The sequence below is a fragment of the Sycon ciliatum genome, chromosome 9 (genome assembly GCF_964019385.1).
Source record: "Sycon ciliatum chromosome 9, ocSycCili1.1, whole genome shotgun sequence".
NCBI lineage: Eukaryota > Metazoa > Porifera > Calcarea > Leucosolenida > Sycettidae > Sycon > Sycon ciliatum.
In genome coordinates this window covers 9445629-9466090 of record NC_088651.1, presented here as the reverse complement: position 1 = coordinate 9466090, position 20462 = coordinate 9445629, and the positions used below count along the sequence as shown (strand labels likewise).

Below are 20462 nucleotides of genomic sequence, written 5' to 3'. Positions count from 1 at the left end.
CATTGAGAGTTACTACTTCAGCCTGTGAGGCCTTTAGCTTGTGTGTGACAGCAGAGAGACTAGCTGCATCTTCCATCGTTGACTCCTGAACAATGAGAATTAAAAACAACAGCAAGGAAAGACAAGAATGCAGCACAATACCATTTTCAGCTCCGAATACATTTTTTGTCCCTCAGCTATCCCTCGGCAATACTGTTTCGAATACGGATATACAGCGTTGTTATCATACTGGCTTTTGAAAGTAGGTGGCAGGTGGTGGTACTGGCCATAAACCTGTGGTTAGAATCATGCACTGGTGAAATGCTGTCGAGGACAGGTTGGAAACCGTTGCATAGCCCGAATACACAAGAAAACAACATGGGTTTAGGAGTATCATCCACGTCTGCAAAGACTTTCAAATACCAGATATCTATTAGTAGTAGGTGCACGGGCCACTAATCGTGTCCACAGCTGTACATAGCGTGTGACTTGCGAGTCAAGGACGTGGCGTGATCCAGAAGCCAGATTTAAACCAGGCCCGAATGTACCTTGTCACAGAGTGCTCGAACTGACAAGTCAGTGAGCTCTGCATAATGCAATCAGCAAAGGCACTACCCCACATGTGAGTTCCAGTGTACTTGTGCATGCTATCCCCACCCACAGCAGTTGGAAGCTAAGCTTACCCTGAGCTCATTGAGCTGGGATTCCAGCGCATGCTTGCCGCGCTCCAGGCTAGACACCTTAGACTCCAGATCCACCAAGTGAGCATTGCTACCTTCAAGGTCAGACTGAAGACAAGAACACGAGAACAAAAAACAAAGACGTCCACATCACCTGAGGAGAGGGCATGAAAGTTTACTTGTGAAACGTTTCAAAAATGTCAGTGCTGAAGAACGTGAAATTTATGGTCTCACTCTCAGAGTTAAAGACGTCTACTTGAGCAAATACCCAGCCCATTATCAGGTTCATCACACAGTACACGTTAAAAGACAACACTCTCAACAAACGTTTTAGCGTTACGAGTAGGTGAGGTCTGACGCAAAGTGCAGCTGTTCATAAGGAGATGTGCTTGAATCCTGCTTGTACATGTAGTTGTACAAATGACACTCTGGGTGTTGGTGTACTCTTGGTGACACACATCTACTAGTAACTACCCGACGCTGACCTGTAGTTTGGTCTTTGTGGCAGTGAGCTCGTCCAGTTTCCTGTTCTTCTCACTGTTGACGTTGGACAACTCCATGTTAGCCTGTTCCAGGTTACGACGACGACGGTCGGACTCAATGCGAGCCGCCTTCTCGCTCTCCAGCTCGGACACCAGGTCACGGTTCTCATGCACTAGGCGATTCTTCTCCTTCTCCAGGTTGGAATTGGCCTAGAGTTGAACAGACAACAAACAAACATACGCACAAACAGGCACACACATAGACAGACAGACAGACACACACACACACACACACACACACACACACACACACACACACACACACACACACACACACACACACACACACACACACACACACACACAGAGGACAGGTTAGGTAGTTCAGTTCATGTACCAGTATAGCTGTAAACCGGGAAACATTTGAGGTATGGAATCGTTCGCGATTTTCGCTATGGGTGTGGAACCGCAAAAATAAGCCGACACAAAACGTTGACATGTAGGAAAGTAACTAAAGAAATTGACTCCAATCGCAAACCTTTCCAGGTGCAAATCCGTGTGTGTGTGCTCGCAAATTACTTACTAAAACAGGCATGTTTCCCTGTTAACAGTATCAAAAATATTTCGTATGTATTCACCCAAAAGCCAATTTTCCTTGTGCACAGGATGTTTTCTAGGTCCGTATTGTCCACCAGAACACAGATAACAGACAACAGACAGCAGTACTTACTCTACTCAGCGTGTTCATGTATACCAAGACCATGTCGTATGCTTTCACCACAAACTCCATTTCCCACTTTGAACAATGTACGGTAGGTGGTAGGCAATGTTCACCAAACAACAGACAACAGTACTTACTCAACTCAGCTGATCAGCCTCCTCCTGCAGACGCTGGATCTGAGAATTGAGCCTCTCCTTGAGCTCGGACAACGCGGCATCGTGCATGCGAGTGCCCTCCGTCACCTGCAGTTTCAGACTGGCTACCTCTCCTTCACGCTTGCGACGCACTTCCTCCATGGCGATCGTGCCACTCACTTGCTCGTCAAGCTCATTCTGAAGATTCTCCAGTTCCTGTGGGGGGGGGGGTGTAGAGTGAGCACGCGTGTGTGTGTGTGTGTGTGTGTGTGTGTGTGTGTGTGTGTGTGTGTGTGCGTGCGTGTGTGTGTGTGTGTTTGCGAGAGACATGGAGACAGAGATAGAGGCAGAACGTGAAGGAAAGTTATAAAAGAAGCATCACACGAGGCATGCGACACAACGTTCAGGAAGTCATTGATGATCGTCAATTCAGCTAGTTGCAATGAATTAACCCATTTAACGCCAAAGACGTACATATACATACACGTCATGAAAAATAACGCCCAGGCGCTGAGGACGTATATATACGTCTTTTTCAATGCCAAATAAGGAGTGCAGAGCCTGGTTGCCATGACATGTAGTCTTAAATGGGTGAAAGAGGAGAAGTGAACGGACCGATTCCAGCTGCTTGCTCTTCTTATCAGCGTCTCCTCTGGCGGGACGTTCCATGTCCAAATCTTCGTTCAAGTCGGCGATCTGACCTTCTAGCTCACGATGCTTCTTTTCCAGCTGCGCCTTGGCGGCACTCTCCTCTTCAAGCCTACAGATACCCGACACGCATGCCCACCACACACACACACACCACACACACACACACACACACACACACCACACACACACAAACGCGCGCACGCGCACGCACGCACGCACGCACGCACGCACGCACACACACACACACACAGTGTACAGCACCTTGTAATACAGCAGGACAAGTTAAAGACAACGTGCTGATTTGGCATGACGAGAAAAGGAACAGAGTACCCTATATGGACATAACCGGGCTTTGACAGCTGATGATTTACGCTACAGAGAAGATTCTAATGCTGATAGATATTTGTTTGTTTGTTTATTTAGAGTCGAAGAACAAACAGGCAAATTTTCCTAATTACATGATATCGACTAAAAAGGAGAATAAATTATAAAAGGCCAATGAAGGTAATGACACTGAGTGGAGTGGGTAGTAAAGTATTACGTCATTGTAAAAGCCAGTTAGGCCAGTAAAGGAAATAATAATACAGCGGGCAGTGGCATTACTGAAAAGCAGCATGTGCTGGGAGGGATCGCATGAATCGGTGGTACTGTGGGATTTTCCTGATGTCGGGCTGGAGCCTGTTCCACAGTGATACACATTGGAATGAGGCAGAATGTGTGCCAGCGGATGTCTTAGTGACTGGAAATTTAAGTGCTCGATTTCCCTGACTACGTGTAGCACGGCCGGCATTAAGAGGACTGAACATATCGGTAAGCAATGTGCTGCATTTACCCTGAAGGCAGCGCCAAGTGTAGCCAAGAAGCTTGTGGAGATATCAAGAGACACCACTGGTGTTCATGCTCACCGCTGGTTTGTGGAGGATAGCTCTCCTTCAAGGCGAGCAACAGTGGACTCCAGTTCTTGGATCTTCATCAGCTCTGCAAACAGCTTCTCCTGCAGCTCACGTGCTTCAGCATCCACCTTCTTCTTCTGCTTCTCCAACTCTTTGCGGTTCTACAACGCGAGGAACGGGAGAGAAAGACGGGGAGAAAGATTATCATACTTTCCGGAGTATAAGCCGCAGTCAGATTATTTCTTGCCACGAAATACAGACATCTACCCTTTTCATCACCGTTAATTCGATCGTCGGAGTATGAGCTGCACTCCCCCCCCCCCCCCCTTTGGGTGAATATGGAGTGTTCGAAGGGCGGATTATACTCCGGAAAAATATGGTACATAGCTGCAAAGAATGGACTCGGATGGAGAGCAAAGGATTAATTTATAGAAAAGAAAATGGACCAAGGAACTACAAACTATAATGTCCACTACCACCACCAGTTACTAAACAATCAGCTCATGCGATAACTTGTAGTTCCTTGGTCCATTTTCTTTTCTATAGCTGCAAAGGTAAAGGTTTAAATAGAGATTTGCATATATGCAGGTGGTTGCAGTGGTTCAGTTCAGCATGCTGACAAGTCACCTGTGAGCAATACTACCAGTAGGCAACATGATGTGGCTGAAAAGTGTAGTGGGTCATGCTGAGCAGATACATACATCACTGAGCAGTGGCCAGCAAACAAAAGAGAACAGAGCCAGAAACACACACACACACACACACACACACACACACACACACACACACACACACACACACACACAAACGCACATACACACACACCCACACACAAACATACATACAGACACGTAGATACACATACAAACACACACGCACACACACACACATAATAGGGAGGTTTAGTCCCACGTAATCCGTGGGTACTTTACGTGTGTGTACCACGTGATACTCAGTGACCCACGTACAGACGTTTTCTGATTCACGACATACCGTGTATGGAGGCTCACCCGCGTTCCGCCAGAACGTGGGTGAAAATCAGAATGGAGCGCATTGTGCGAGCTGTGAGGGTGCTCAGCTGAAGAAGTTTCCGAAGCACGAAATCAAAATATTGGATGAGCTTCTTAGGCCCGGGTAGATTCGTCTTTGACCAGGTTTGGGCCTTTCGCTTCATGCTTTTGTTTGTTCCGTGTGACTAAACACAACATTGCAACGTAGTTGCCCTTCACCCACTTTACGTGGATCACCCACGTAAGCGTTTCCGTTACGTGGGAACTAAACCTCCCTAGTATGCACACACATACACACACACACACACACACACTTGCAGGCTGAATGTACCTTTTCTTCGGTGCCCAAGCGACTCTCCAGGTCAGCTATCATGGTCTCATTCCTAGCCTTGGACTTGGCCAGGGTCTTGACGCGATCACTCTCGTCATCCAACGCCTGTGTGGTCTCCTTGACCCGCTCTTCCAGTTGCTTACGCTCCTTTTGAAGCTGTCAAACACACAGCAAACAAAGCAAAGAACAACTGAACCATGAACATCACAAGAATCAGTGTCATTGTTACCATTGCCAGCAGGAACAACAATGTCAAGTTTTCTTTCGATAGGAATGGTGTTGAGTGTGAATAGAGATAAACGCAGTTATCCATGTGTCTTTGATTGACAGCTTCAAGAACATGAAGAGCAACAGTTTACCCTGCAACACAAGTGAAACAATCATGCACTGAGGATAATGCAGGAAGAGAAAGGAAGACCTCAGGGAGAGAGGAGAGAGGAAGAGGAGGAGGAGGAGGAAGAAAAGGAGGAAGAAAAGGAGGAGGAGGAGGAGGAGGAGGAAGAAAAGAAGGAGGAGGAGGAGGAGGAGGAGGAGGAGGAGGAAGAAGAAAAGGAGGAGGAGGAAGAGGAGGAGGAGAGCCACCACAGGACAGGTCCATATAAGAGGTATACCTTGTTGAGTTGGTCTTCCTGGCGTTCAGTCATCTAATCCAGGCCCTTGACCTTAGCTTCTAGTGCAACATTCGCCAACACCAGCTTCTGGGCCTTTCCGGACTCTTCTGCCAGCCTACGCAACAAAGAAGAGAGAGAGAGAGAGAGAGAGAGAGAGAGAGAAAGAGAGAGAGAGAGAGAGAGAGAGAGAGAGAGCGAGCGAGAGAGAGCGAGAGAGAGAGCGAGAGAGAGAGAGAGAGAAATAGAAATAGAGAGAGAGAGAGAGAGAGAGAGAGAGAGAGAGAGAGAGAGAGAGAGAGAGAGAGAGAGAGAGAGAGAGAGAGAGAGAGAGAAAGAGAGAGAGAGAGAGAGAGAGAGAGAGAGAGAGAGAGAGAGAGAGAGAGAGAAGAGAGAGAGAGAGAGAGAGAGAGAGAGAGAGAGAGAGAAAGAGAGAGAGACAGAGAGAGAGACAGAAAGAGAGAGACAGAGAGAGAGAGAGAGTTTTAGTTGTCAATCACTGCTCATGTCGCAGGCATTGTGGCATAGCAATGTAACTACGAGACATAACAAGACCCAGGTCAGTCTCTGTACATTGACACACATGTACTGTAAAGTCTTGTATAAAAGCCGCACTTGAATAGAAGCCGTCCTCGAATAGAAGCCGCAATTTTGGGCCCATCAAATCACACATAAGCATGGTTTTAGTGTTGACATACATAGAAATATCTGTCTTGTATAGAAGCCTGTCTCATATAGAAGCCTGCAAAATTTCACCAAGAAAGTCATAGAAGCCGCGGCTTTTATACAAAACTTTACGGTAGTGCTCGTCACGGGTGACAAAAGTCAATAATAATAACCACAACAACAGAGTGTGTTTCCACGAGGCCAGGCAGCTGACAGGCGAGAAAACCCGTTTTTCCCATTTTTCAGCTTACTGTTCTTCCATGACGGTGATCTTTTCCTGCAGCTTCTTCTGCTCTGCAGACAGGTCCTTGCTGCGGTCCTCTTCCTCGTCCAGACGCATCTCAGTGTCGTGAAGCGCCTCTTTCAGGTTACCGCAGCACTGCAGCAACTCTGAGCGTGCCTGGAGCAGCACAGAGCGGGAGAGAAGTCAGTACACGAGCGGGTAATTAAACGTGGCGCGGGTCTTACAATTCAACGAGGACAATGCAAAAAAATAATGTTAAACTGTCCACCTGTCCTCCCCCAGTCCCTCTGCTCTTGGCCCACATTCAACATGCACACCCGCACCCACCCACACCTGTCTTGTGCGTGTCAGTTTTGCTGTGCAACATGGCATGCCTTTGATCATACTACTAGTACATGATTACCTGTGTACACAACAATAGCAGTGTACATGTAATGTGATATAGTACTGTCGGGTAGCGCTGAAGAACAGACCAGGCTAGAATTTTACCCTGGCACAGCATACCAATGTATACACGGTGACTCAACTGTGCATACACTGTAATACATGAAAACAAGAACAGACCACGCTAGCAGGCTGACCCGTAGTTATTCGGCGACCGACCGACCGACCGACAGTCCGGTACTGACCTCTTCAGCTTCGTTAAGCATGTCCTGTTCAGAGGTGAGTTGTTCATTGAGTTTGCTCTTCTCCATTGTCAGTGTATCCACTAAGTTACGCAGATTGTCCACGTCCCGGTCGCTCCGGGCCAGTTTGTCATTGACCGTCTTCAGCTCGACCTCGATGGCGCGGAGCTCGTCGTCCTGATGAGTCACATTCAGCAATGGCTTCACCTGCACTCATACACACACAGACGAGGAAAAATGAGTATCACACATACACATTACTACAGCCACCACGAGCACACCCACGCATGAACACACAATCAAATGATTTTACCACTTGGTTTGATATTAGCCAGAATAACAATTAGCATGTTACAACATCACCAGCATGCACACGCAGATGTCCACACAGACGTGCACAGACGTACACACACACACACACGTCCTGTACTGAACACTGCCATTTCCAGTCATGTCGTCTCCCGTGTGAGTGGCCGACCGACATGGAGAGGTTGGCTGAGGTACTATTTCGCCGTGATGCCTTAGCAAGATATCCTGGATTTGTCCTGGCAGTTGTTCAGCTGGAACCCCCGGAGCTCACAAGTATGCACACACCACACATACACACACACGCACACACACACACACGCACATACACACACACACACACACACACACACACACACACACACACACACGCACACACACACACACACACACACACACACACACACATGTACACACGAGAATATCTCACCTTAGTGTACAGTCTCCACCATGGCCAGCGACGCAGAATGAGGTAGGCTCTGCAGTTCCTCTGCACAACGTGAATACCCTTACTCTGCTGTACTAACTTCTGATAGTTACTGGAGAAAGAATCACAAATCAAGCAAGAGCAGCACAGATACAAAAGTCACACTATGATCATCACAGCTATCGCCGCAACCAAGAGTCCAAAACCCCAAGAGTGTGCAACTCTGTACATGGGGATCCGCTTGGCGGAATTCCAACATTACGTCAAAGATGACGTACATGTTCGTTGCGCTTGTACTACTCCCTGGTTCCAAGGACCGCGGAATGCGAAGTTTTGTACAGCTGTGCCTCAGCGGCATGACGTAATGTTGGAATTCCGCCGCGCGGGGGGCCTACAGCAGCCAGGCCCCAGTTGCACATTCTTGGGCTTATGGACTCTTGACGCAATGCTAACACTGTATCAGAGGTATGCCGTGGCAGAAACAGTTCACTCCTTACAAAGAAGGCTCGGTATATATCCAAATACATGTACACAGAACCTGTGGTTCACATACACAGACACACGCACACATACACACACACACACACACACACACACACACACACACACACATACACGAACGCACGCAGGCACATCTGCACACACATACACACAAACGCACACAGCACCAGCCGCCCATGCGTACTCAAGTCTCTACGAGAGGTCAGCGGATGTGGCAAGTGGGGTTTGAGCATAGACATCGCATCGGCGGCTTGGACTATCAAAGTGTGCTTAGTGGTTGGTCAGTGGTTTGATAGGCCAAGCCGCAGATGTGATGTCTCTGCTCAAACCCCACTTGCCTCATCCCCCGACCTCTCGTAGGGACAGAGACTTGAAACATACGCATGTGCACAGTGGCACAACATGACCGATGTCATGTGACCCATAGATGCAGGGGTTGAGTGGAGTTGTAACCAATATGGGTATCACGTACAGTGAAACATAGATGCAGGGGTTGAGTGGAGTTGTAACCAATATGGGTATCACGTACAGTGAAACATAGATGCAGGGGTTGAGTGGAGTTGTAATCAATATGGGTATCACGTACAGTGAAACATAGATGCAGGGGTTGAGTGGAGTTGTAACCAATATGGGTATCACGTACAGTGAAACATAGATGCAGGGGTTGAGTGGAGTTGTAACCAATATGGGTATCACGTACAGTGAAACATAGATGCAGGGGTTGAGTGGAGTTGTAACCAATATGGGTATCACGTACAGTGAAACATAGATGCAGGGGTTGAGTGGAGTTGTAACCAATATGGGTACCACGTACAGTGAAACATAGATGCAGGGGTTGAGTGGAGTTGTAACCAATATGGGTATCACGTACAGTGAAACCTGTCTAAGATGACTGCTCAAGGGACCTTCAAAAGGGCGGTCTCCATATCCAGGGTCATTTGACTGGAAATAGCATCCCTTGGTTCTGGTTGCAGTGGTCTTCTGGGACAGGTGGTCACCTTATTGGAGCGGAGTGGTCATGTGACAGGTTTTACTGTACATTAGTGTCAGCCCAAATTTGCTCGAGACTTTTCGATATTATGCCGCATAATTTTGCTGCGCTTCTTTCGATATTATGCTTGGCATTGCCGGGCGGACACGATATTTTGCTCTGAATATGCTCAATGACAGCTTCAAAAACGCCAAATTCGGACCAAATTTTGGAGAAAATTTAAGAAAAACATCGATATTTTGCTCGGTTTTCCTGGGTTCACATTTCAAAGTGTGAAGATTGACCTCACAATGCTCATCACCAAGCTGTACATGCACGTACCTCTGGCGCTGGACATGAAACTTCGAGTATCTGCAAAATCACGGTGAAAATCTCCAAAATTTTCGAAATTATGCTCAAAATATGCCGGGCAATTCTATTTCTAAAATCTTTCGATATTATGCCAAAAGAATTGCCGGCAAATTTGGGCTGACACTACTGTACATGTGTGGTCATGTGACAGGTTTTACTGTATATGTGTGGTCATGTGACAGATTTTACTGTACATGTGTGGTCATGTGACAGATTTCACTGTAGATGTGTGGTCATGTGACAGGTTTCACTGTATATGTGTGGTCATGTGACAGATGTGAAAACACTGTCTACGTGCATGTGTGTGAGAAAACAGAGGTCGGCAGTTTTCACTTGCCACTGGCATACTGGCTCTATGGGCACCCTGTAAGAAGACCTTAGTGTCTGTTGGGAATGCACAAGTAAAATTTATTAAAAAATACAGTACAGTCAGACCTCTCTTATCCAGTCCTCTGTTATCAGGATCCCTCACCATCCTGAAGAAAATCGCTGGTTACCGATTTACAGCATATGTCACGCATACATACAGTATGTGTGTTCGATTATCCGGTTCCCTCGCCTATCAGGATATTTTGTGGAAAACGGATGTGTGCGGTTAAGCGAGGTCTGACTGTATAACAATACAATAGTAGCTTGGCGTTAGCGGGGGCCCACACTTACATGCGGCTGAGAGTTCCTCTGATGCGTGCCTGCATGGCAGTGAGGATGGTACTAAGCTTGTTTTCCCTGTCCTCCTCCAGCTTGGCTAGCACACCGGCGCGGAAGAACACCTTGCTGTTACCCACGCGGCACTGATCCTTGAGCAGCTCCAGTGCTTCCAGCTGCACAACAGAACGGCACGCAACAGCACAATGCTAAGTGAACCTATCTTTTTTATTATTATTTTCTCGACCCACCCCCTCAACTTTGCTATCGGTCCTCTTTTAACAAATTGTTGTATTCACCACTGTTGAGGCTTCCAATGGAAAATAAAAAGAATGCTACTATTACAGTTCATCAGAATCTCCAGGATAAGGAATAACCCACGCCGACTAGATCCATCTGCTGGCACTACTCAAAGTGCGCATTTCTGTCGTGCATTATGGTGGTAATATGGTAAGGCCAAAACTGAAAATAAGCTTGTTTCGGGTCGGCATTTTGAATCATTGCAGAGGTTCCGCATAACAACTATGTTAGTAAAAAACGTAGTCGATCTACGGAAAGTCTTACGCAAACTGCATGCGGATCTGTGTTCCGTCATCCGGTGCTTTCAAATCACGTAGCTGCCCTTGGCAACTCCGAATGCAGCAGTGTACGATCGAATCGACCTGGGGAGAGAGTCGTAAATTTGTACCTCAATCCACTAAGGCGAGACCAAAAAAACCAGAGATTCCCGGGCCCTCCCGCACCAAAATCGAGCCAAAGCCAATTTTTATATTTATTTTTTAACAGTTCATATAATGTACATTACTTATCATGTGAGTAGATTTGTGACGTGGAGTCACACAAACCCGAGCTTGTACGACTCCCTCATGTACAGATCAGGGCCATTGTTGGCCGAAATACAGAAAAAATTGAATGGGTAAACCGCGTACCTGTTTTCCTCTGTCTCCATAGTGCGGACAGAACCTCTCTATTGTCTACTGGCTAGGTTTGTCGTGCATCCAATGTCATAATAACGAGGGTAGACCTGTATTTGATATGTATGTTTGGTCACAACAACAATCGACGTGAGCGGACCATTATACGAGTTTCTGCATGTACAAGAAATCCTTGACTCACCATCATCACAGCCGACCGGCGTCCGTCCATCAAGCCCTTCAGTATCAGGTTGGGCGTGAGCAGCTCGTAACGCTAACGGAACTCCTGGAACGGGACACGACTAGGGAAGCCCTGGCGGCAGATACGTATGTCCTCCAGCACTCCGTTGCATCGCAGCTGCTCCAGGATCAACGGCGGCACGATCTTGCCGGACTGCGTGGACAGGAATACACGGGTGCACGTGCACACACGAACAGATAAGGGTGAAGTTAAGAATACACGTGCACACTCACACAGGGACAGACAGACACGGATGCAGTTTGTCAAAACATTGATCATCCAAACAATGATGTGAATCGTCACGGTCGCAGCTCATCGCAGGTGTCGCATGCAGCGCATCACATAGCAATAAGTGGCATTCAGAATGAGGCGCCTACAGACAGGTGCCCATTTTGTCCTTACCTTCTTCTCGTGATTGGGAATGATACAGCGCACAAAGTTAGGATTGGTGTTTCGAAGTGTCTCCATTAGGCGCTGGAGTTGTTCCTACATGACAGAGGACAAGCGCAAACAAGATTGCAAATGTCATTGAACCAACAACACACAGACATAAGAACCAGAGCAGCAGCAGCGGTGTGTACCCTGTAGATGTGTTGCCCAACGTCTCACCACTTCAGACACAGGCGATAGCATGAAGAAAACTACAATAGTCATGTCATCCACCCCAAGTACATATGAACATTCGTGAAAAGGGAAGCACTAAAAGCCACTACATGCCTCGCTACTTTTCTTTTCTTTTTATTCTCCATTAATTTCCCCTGTTTGGTATTCTATCAGTCTCTCTTCATTTTGTAAATTAAAAAAAAATTTAATTCGACGGGTTCACGTACCGGGCAGGTCAAGAACAAGGAGTCGTACAACTTCCTGGTCAAGAACATTTAACCCGTCTGAAAAGCGCTTTTAAAAATGTATGATACAAACCCTGTGTGAATGGATGGTGGGCCGTTTTCAAGAGAAAATTGAGAGGTGTGACTTCTTGGGTTCCCTTTACTTATAAGTTATACAGTCAGATCTCGCTTATCCGGTCCTCTTTTATCCGGATCCCTCGCCATCCGCTAGATAATAGCTGGTTACATATTTACAGCACACGTGATACATCTAACATAAACAGTGTTCAGTTAACCGGTTCCCTCGCCTATCCGGATATGTTTAGTGGAAAACGGACGTGTGCGGTTAAGCGAGGTCTGACTGTATGCCAATGGTCACAATACGACCTGTATATATACATCAGTATGGATTTCTGAAGTAAGAACAAGATTTGAGTGAGAATCAGCTATAACCCACTGACACACCCAGACAGAGCGGAGTAAAACTGAGAGTTCTAAGTTCTTCTAGCGTACCTTGTAGAGCTGTCCGACAGTGCAGAACATGCCTTGCGAGGCCGTGTACACGCCGCATCGCCCATGTTAGCAATACTGGTGATGTTTGCTGTACCGTATATGCATACAAACGTACATAGACCATAACCACACACACACACACACACACACACACACACATACACGCACACACACACACACACACACACACACACACACACACGAACACACGAACACACACACACATACACGCGCGCATGAGCGCACATGCACACACACACACACACACAATCACCATCACAAGGGCACGCACACACACACACACGCACATCCACCCACGCATGAACACACATTCAAATAATGTTGCTCCTTGGTTTGATAATGGCCAGAATACCAATTACCATGGTTACAACAACTGGTAATAGGTGTCACAGTTCTAATTGAGCAAGTCTCTCATGGGTAGGTTGTCAAGCTGCTCACCCGAAAGAACTGAAGAGTTCTATAGCCATGATTCTCAAAGCAAAACCAACAATTAGTCGGCCAATGCTAGAATGACAGTGCTTTATGCTGGCAAAAGCAGTACCTTAACAAACACAGAGTCCAGCACCAACTGCAATAGCATGACTACCACCATCACCACCACCACCATCACGGCCACAGGTATAACAGCAGTGATGCGAGGCAAACCAATTCCAGCGAAACCACATCTGCATGCTCTTAACCCCACATCAGCAGCAACATTGACGATACAAGACATGCAGCTAGACAGCATTATCACCAATAGCAGTATCATCACCAGTGAAAGCATCCCAAGCTCGAGTATAAGCAACTTACAGGTGTCCTTCCATAGGTTGGCACAGAATGGATCAGCACAGTTCTGCAGTAGGGACACGATATTGTCATTGAGTGGATCCATGTTCTTGGTCAGCCAGCTCTCAGCCACGTATTGCACTTTGCCAGCGTAATGATTCACGGTGAAGTCAGCCTTGCTGCGGAAATCTGGCTTCGACATCTTGTCGTGCTTCTTCTGCTTCTGTAGAAGCTTCTCGACAAACGTCCTGTCAGTGGCTTTTGGGGAACCATCATTCCTCGTCCAGCAGGGATAGCACTTCCATTGGCTGCAAGACAAAGAGAGAGAGAGAGAGAGAGAGAGAGAGAGAGAGAGAGAGAGAGAGAGAGAGAGAGAGAGAGAGAGAGAGAGAGAGAGAGAGAGAGAGAAAGTGCGGACTATTCCACGATATAAGCTACAACAGGTTCTACTGCACAAAAAAAGTTCAAATCCCCTGGATAGTAAAAATCAAACAGTACTCCACACCAGGAAACAGGAACCGCTCCTTCAAGACCGACAGTTCAAGTCCAAGATATCAAAGGGAATTATGCCTGATACTGTGCTATTTACTACTTCACAACGTACATGCCAGGCATGCTCTGTTTTAAAAGTTATCAAATGTGACACCCCCACCCCCACCCCTACACACACTCACACATATACACACGACAGCCACTGGATATAAATCTCCACAAAGTTACAAAGTTCCCAGAGTCTCATACCTTCTCAATGAGATCAATGCAAGGCTGCAGATCCAATCCAAAGTCAATGAAGTTCCACTCGATACCCTCCAAACGGTACTCTTCCTGAGAACACACAAGCAAAAACAGGGAAAGAGGAAAAAGTGTAAAGCATTAGAGATAACTCATTGGTAGCGTCCCTAGAACAAAAGTGGATGAGCGCCAACCAACAACTGTACACGCACTCACAACGGCATAACCACTCGGTATCAATAATTATTTACAAAACAGACAGAATGTGTGAAGCCACAATGCTAGGCAGCATGTACACATAAGAGAAGACGTGCAAAGTGCAAATAGTACAGGGCGAGCAATGGGCGTGCAGTGTGCGTGCAGGTTTGCTGGTGTGGACGCGTTGCAGTGCAATCAAATTGTGCCATAAGTGGAATGACTGTACGGAGGACAGTACACCTTGATCTGGACAAAATCTCTGCGTGGATCAGTGTGATTTCTGAGGCATACACAGAGATAAGCATGGTCTCTCTCTTTCTTTCTCTCTTTGTCACTGCCTCTGTCTCTCTGTCTCTGTCTCTCTGTGTCTCTGTGTCTCTCTTTCTCTCTCTACTAACCTGTTCCAGAATGAACATGGTATGGTTGAAAAGCTGCTGCAGCTTCTCGTTCGTGAAGTTGATACACATTTGCTCAAAGGAGTTCACCTGTGCAGGAAAGATCAATATTGACACGTTTGCGCACGTACATTTACACACATACACACACACACACACATACACACACACACACACACACACACACACACACACACACACACACACACACATACACACATACACACATACACATACACACACACACACACACACACACAGCGACTTCGTTGATAACTATAAGAAGGTGGTTTGATCGCCACACTGCAGCTCACGCTTGTTAGTGAAGTGTGAAAACAAACCGGCGACTAAAGCGTGAGCGCGAGGGTAGCAACCTTGTCACGAGCATTGGTACATGAAACCCCTCAGCATGCAGTACAATGCAATGCCCGTTGTGTCCAACAGGTTTGTAAACACTCTGTACAGACTACACCCTTGTTCAGCTGTCCATAGGAAAGAGTTTTACAAAATCCGTTGATTCCCAAACCTGCTGAGAGTGCTCAATGGCATTAACAGAGCTTAGAAAATAGCGAGAAATATGAATAAATACTATACTACTACTACTATTACTAAGCTTGGTATGCGGGTGTGACGTGCTGCTGCTCATCAGATTCGGTCCATGCGACTCTCGTGTTATTAGTTTTGTTATTTCGTCTGCCTTTTTTGAATTCGTAAACCAAACGGACTCAACTATCCAGTCATCAGGTACTGGTGTGCTGGGACGAGGTTTTGTTGGTGATGCTGCTGTCAGTGGTGGCGGCGTGCATGTGCTCGTGCTTGCGGGCGATGGCCCGCGTTTTCTCCCATGCCGCAAGTTTGTCTTGCGTTTGTGTTTTGCATTTGGACTTCCTGCCAGGCTTGGAAGGCTTGCATTTCAAACAGTTTGTCCCACTGTGTGGCTCCCAGTCTTTGAGCGGTGGAGCTCCAGAGAATTTTGGGCCCCTGGCAGTAGCAGTGCATTCCATGGCCAATTTGCAATTGTGGCAAAAATGTTCAGGGTGCATTTGGTTTCATCCACATTGAGATGAAAGTTAACACTGCCAACATGGATTCAGTATGATCTGCCACACGATACTTCCTCCGTCCACTCCTTGACGCGAATTTCTCCCCTCCAATACGACAACACGACGACAGGATGCTAACACGAGCCTCCATTTCTGAACACAATAACGTCTCTAAAATGGCCACGAAAAGCTACAGTGATGCACGTCAAGCTTAAGAATACCCGAAATCGAAAGGCTAGGACATCGAGGTATACTACAAAATTGCCTGCGAGGCGGAGAAAATTCGCTGACGAGGTTGGCAAGTCGAGCGAAATTGCAAACATACGACTAGGCCAGGTCGCGTAAAAAATGAAAAAGATAAAATTTGGCCGCCATATTGAATGAACGCGCGTCGCATGCATGGGACAGCCGTGGGTAGAGGCGACGGTTTCAAATAGGACATAGGTTGCAAACCGGAACGGACTCAATATTCACTTTCTCTCTTGGTATTTTGATTAGAAAACATATGTCACAGTGAGACTACAATGTGTTATACTCCCAGCCAAAATTTCATGGCTCTGCAATGATCAGAAGCGCAATACCAAGCAGGTGAGTTTTTGACTTGTTGCTTCGCACTGCGACTTGAGTTTTACGACTTTCGAAAAATCAACTTCTTGTCGCAGGTAAACAGCGGCTCGCCTCTCGCCAATAAAGCACCGCCATACCAATGAAAACTAATGGAAGCACACACAAGGCTTATTGTTGCTCTGTACTGGCCGTCGTGGAGCGATAGCAATTACCTAATTTCAGAAATCAGAGTGAATTTGACGTGCACTCCAAAACCTTTCCGGTTTGGAGCCACCTCTGATTTGAAGCGAAAAATTGGGAAAATTGGAGGCAATGGGTCAACACAAAGGAGTGGCTCAGTTCGATTGACTCTGGCCTCAGAGCAAACTTCAACATGCCAGTTTCCTTCCACAAACATATTTCGAGTGAACAATCAATGCTGATGATCGGTTTGGGTCTATACAAGTTTGGCTGTCAAGCCGTTCCGGTATTGAACCGTCGCCTCTACCGCGTAAGGAGACCATAGGTCTGTGGGGACTGCCCTAGAGAAATATGAATAAATACTATACTACTTACTTTATGCTGACCTTTCATACAAATTTCCAGTCAACTGCCCCATCATGCAGGTGGTTTATATTGGGCCTATAAACCTCATACCTCATACAAACCCCATATAGACCATCAGCATACAAACTCCTTTTTAGACACAGGAAGAAGTTGACTGTCAGTTTGTATGAAGGTCAGCATAAGTATAATACATCCCACTAGTGGTAGTATGTGGGTTTATATTTCACGTACAAGCGTACTGTTGGGTTGTATCATATACATACTGTCGCATCGCAGTTTGCTACGCAATTCTTCTGAGGTGCAAAGCAACTTCAGAAATGTGTCGCAGATAACTGCGATGCATGTTGATTTTTCACTGCACCCAATGATGCACAGTGTGCATGTCAGGTGTGTCTCTTAGGGATGAGATTGATGCGCAAAAATAGACTTCGAAAGTGCTTATCTACGCATTTTGGCACCAGATTAGGTTTTGAAGAAAATAACTATGCAACATTTTGGAATTGCTATTCAAGATTTTGCATAGCAAAGGTGCTATGCAAAAAATTGAAAGTAAAATATTCCCTGACCCATATAGGGCAGAGCCTGTAATACCATTAACTTTCGTACTGCACATTGTGATTGTTGACAAGCAGCGCGCGGTGGATCAATATCAAACAAAGAAGTGGGTCACGATGAGTACTTACTGGGGATAATTGCGCGGCTTTGTCCCGGTCTCTCTGCATAGAACGAGCGCTCGGAACAGAATGTTGTCGAAGGCAAACCCATTGGCCGGCAAGACAGCAATGATTATGTACACAGGTTAGTGGTCGTCGAGCTGTGACTCCGTGCCAAAATCCGTCCACGTCCGCTACGGAATGCCGAATGCCGTTCGACCGAGTACCCACCGCTACACCACAGTGCTCGTACTACGGCAAAATATCCTTTCCAACATTCACGACGAATAGCGATGTCGGGGATGATTTTTTAAGAACGGTACGGCCATACGGTCTTCGCTTCCCACACCTTGATACTTGACTGACTGGCGACTGTCATCCAGAGCAAAGCGTCCATTGAACCAGCAAAGATCTCCGTGTACACGTAGATCTACCATCTGAAAGAAAGAAGAATTGGATTTTTCATCCAGCTCATGCGCGAAGAGTGAATAGCAACTACACTGTAATTTGTGTAAATAGAGCGACAAACCCCTCAGCCAAGGTGTGAGACTGTAAGATGATGGGCACGGGCCACGGGGCCGGGGGCGCTTCCCGGCTGAGAGACGCAGCGCTAAATAGTCGTAATGAGGTGACGCGACGTGACCAGGTGACGCTCGGCCTTGGCGACATCAGAGATCTAGCGCCGTCAAACTCGAAAGAAGCGCTGGTCTTGTTAATTGTTGTCGATTCGATGGACGGAACGAAGTAGATCTACATCAAGTCATCATACAGTAAAATGTAGATCTACTACTAGTACTACCGGTAGTACTACTAGTACTACTGGCACTGCCCACAGACCTCAGTGCTGTGAACTGAAATCCGACCCCCTTGGCGGTGCGGCGCGCCGCCAAGGGGGTCGGATTTCAGTTCAGTTGCCAGCATTGTAGTATCCATGACCATGCCCGTCTACCAATATTAACCATGATCTACTGATATGTAAGCATGTAGCCTTGTAGGGCATAGGCATAGTATTAGTAGACGGTGTCATGTCATCATGGTCATTGTCAGGACTTACTTGTGTCAGGTGTGACAAGTCTACCACGGTCGACTCTCCACTGCTCCAGCTCCTGAAGTCCCTGCGGCGCGCGCGACTACAAAGAGTTCGCCCAGAAATAAATAATTGAGAACTGGCACCAGTATCTTGTTTCCTAGGCACTTACTGCGCCGTCCCACGCAGTGCAGTCAGTGTTTTTTTGGTTTGATTACAGTGGGTAATGGAACAGGAAGGTTGTGTGGTGTTTGAGCTGGTCATTTTGTAATAATAGCGTTTTGTCACGAGCTCGTGCTAGGGAAGTGAAGACTCTTCGCGGCCATCACCGGACCGCGGAGTTGGAGAAGCAACTATCAATTGCCAGCTGCATTGTGCAGCATCGGCAGGTAAAGTTTACAATATTTTGGTGTTTCCTGAACATACCACATATGTACAGTGTATCCGGGAATGCATGCGCTGTTACCGCGGCACTAGGTAGAAACGTGACTGTAGGTCTTACTGGTCGACCCTCTTAGACTAGCAGACAACCTCGGGGGTGAGGATTCAGCATTTTCGTTTTATAGATTTTTACTATTTTAACGAGTATTGCTTACGAACATGACATGCATATTTTTTCTGCTGTTCTACTGTCGTGGACATGGAAATCTGGTCGCACGTCTAGCGGCCCCAGGGCGCTGGCAATGCAGCTATGGATAAGCAGTACACACATGCATGACATTATTATGCTGGTCACATCGGATCAACATGTGCACTGTTCTGTAGGCGCTGAGGGCGCCCGCCCCGGTCGATCAACTGGATTTCCATGTCCGCGACAGTACATCATATATTCGTACATACTACATACTGTATCCAGATCAGGAACGCTGTTTCCCCATTGCAAGGCAAAGTTTTCCCCTGACCCTGTGCAAGACAATCCATTATAAAACAATTTTTACCGAACCCCTCCTATACAAGACAACATGAAACATTGATCGAGCTACAAGAGCTAGAAAAAAACAAATCCAGATAAATCTTGTTTTCAAACTTTCCGCCTAGCTGCTGACAGGGGAACATTGGACCGTCCGGGCAATTTTGTAGTCCATGGTCATTGGCTTTGTATTGTAATGACTGGGAATCAAACCTGTGAGACAGCTAAAGGTGATTTTTATAATGAATTTTTCTACAAACGAATTGTCTCTTATCCGGATTTGCATATACTACCATTATACAAATGAGAGTCCATGCTCAGTAGAGTCCTCAAATAGAGCTATCTTACACACGACACAGAGCACTACGCATCATTCGTTGCCTATGGGCATGAAACAATAAGTTACAATGAATGATGCATGGTGCTCTGTGTCGTGTGTACTGCCATTACACAATGTACACATGGTGTCAGGGAATTTTAGATCGTTGTCTGCTAATGACGGTTGTCTTGTAACCTATGTCGTACTAACAACGTTAAATCTGCACTAGTACACTCATGTCTCTCTAACCCGGACCTCAAAGTTACGGGCACCTACACTGTAGGTATAGCAGTCACTCTGTGGGTGGGTTTTAGTGGTAATATTACTACTCATGTTTTGTGTCATGTGCCAGATCTCTGGCCCTTCCCCATGCAAACGTATGTGATTGAGAGCTAGGGGCCGTCCGTAAATACATGTTTTTACTTAGAGACGTCTGACAGGCGTTTCTTGTGGGTGGGTTCGCCTGCAAGGCGTTTCTAAAACAAACATTTCGGAGTGCATGCATACCATACCCCGCGTGTACATGTATATGTGCATGATAA

At 46.7% G+C, this 20462-nt stretch overlaps 2 protein-coding genes across 2 annotated transcripts in view; one reads left to right on the top strand and one right to left on the bottom strand.

Moving 5' to 3' along the window:
* The window catches only part of LOC135825033 (myosin-9-like), a 26091-nt gene extending 7896 nt beyond the window's left edge, over positions 1-18195 (bottom strand). The window contains 17 exon segments of the mRNA XM_065337767.1: positions 1-85; positions 663-767; positions 1145-1351; positions 2612-2756; positions 3553-3701; positions 4882-5037; positions 7029-7232; positions 7762-7870; positions 10262-10422; positions 11363-11554; positions 11804-11887; positions 12742-12797; positions 13555-13795; positions 13797-13838; positions 14272-14355; positions 14859-14945; positions 17695-18195. The exon segment at positions 1-85 is cut by the window's left edge and continues 68 nt beyond it. Of these exon segments, the coding sequence (XP_065193839.1) occupies positions 1-85; positions 663-767; positions 1145-1351; positions 2612-2756; positions 3553-3701; positions 4882-5037; positions 7029-7232; positions 7762-7870; positions 10262-10422; positions 11363-11554; positions 11804-11887; positions 12742-12797; positions 13555-13795; positions 13797-13838; positions 14272-14355; positions 14859-14945; positions 17695-17733 (2146 nt within the window). The 5' untranslated portion in view covers positions 17734-18195.
* Positions 18196-18805: 610 nt separating this feature from the next.
* Positions 18806-20462, top strand: part of LOC135825032 (ankyrin repeat domain-containing protein 54-like) — a 33956-nt gene continuing 32299 nt past the window's right edge. The window contains exon 1 of the mRNA XM_065337766.1: positions 18806-19080. The gene's annotated coding sequence lies outside the window, so the exon portion shown is untranslated. The remainder of the gene's footprint in view (positions 19081-20462) is intronic.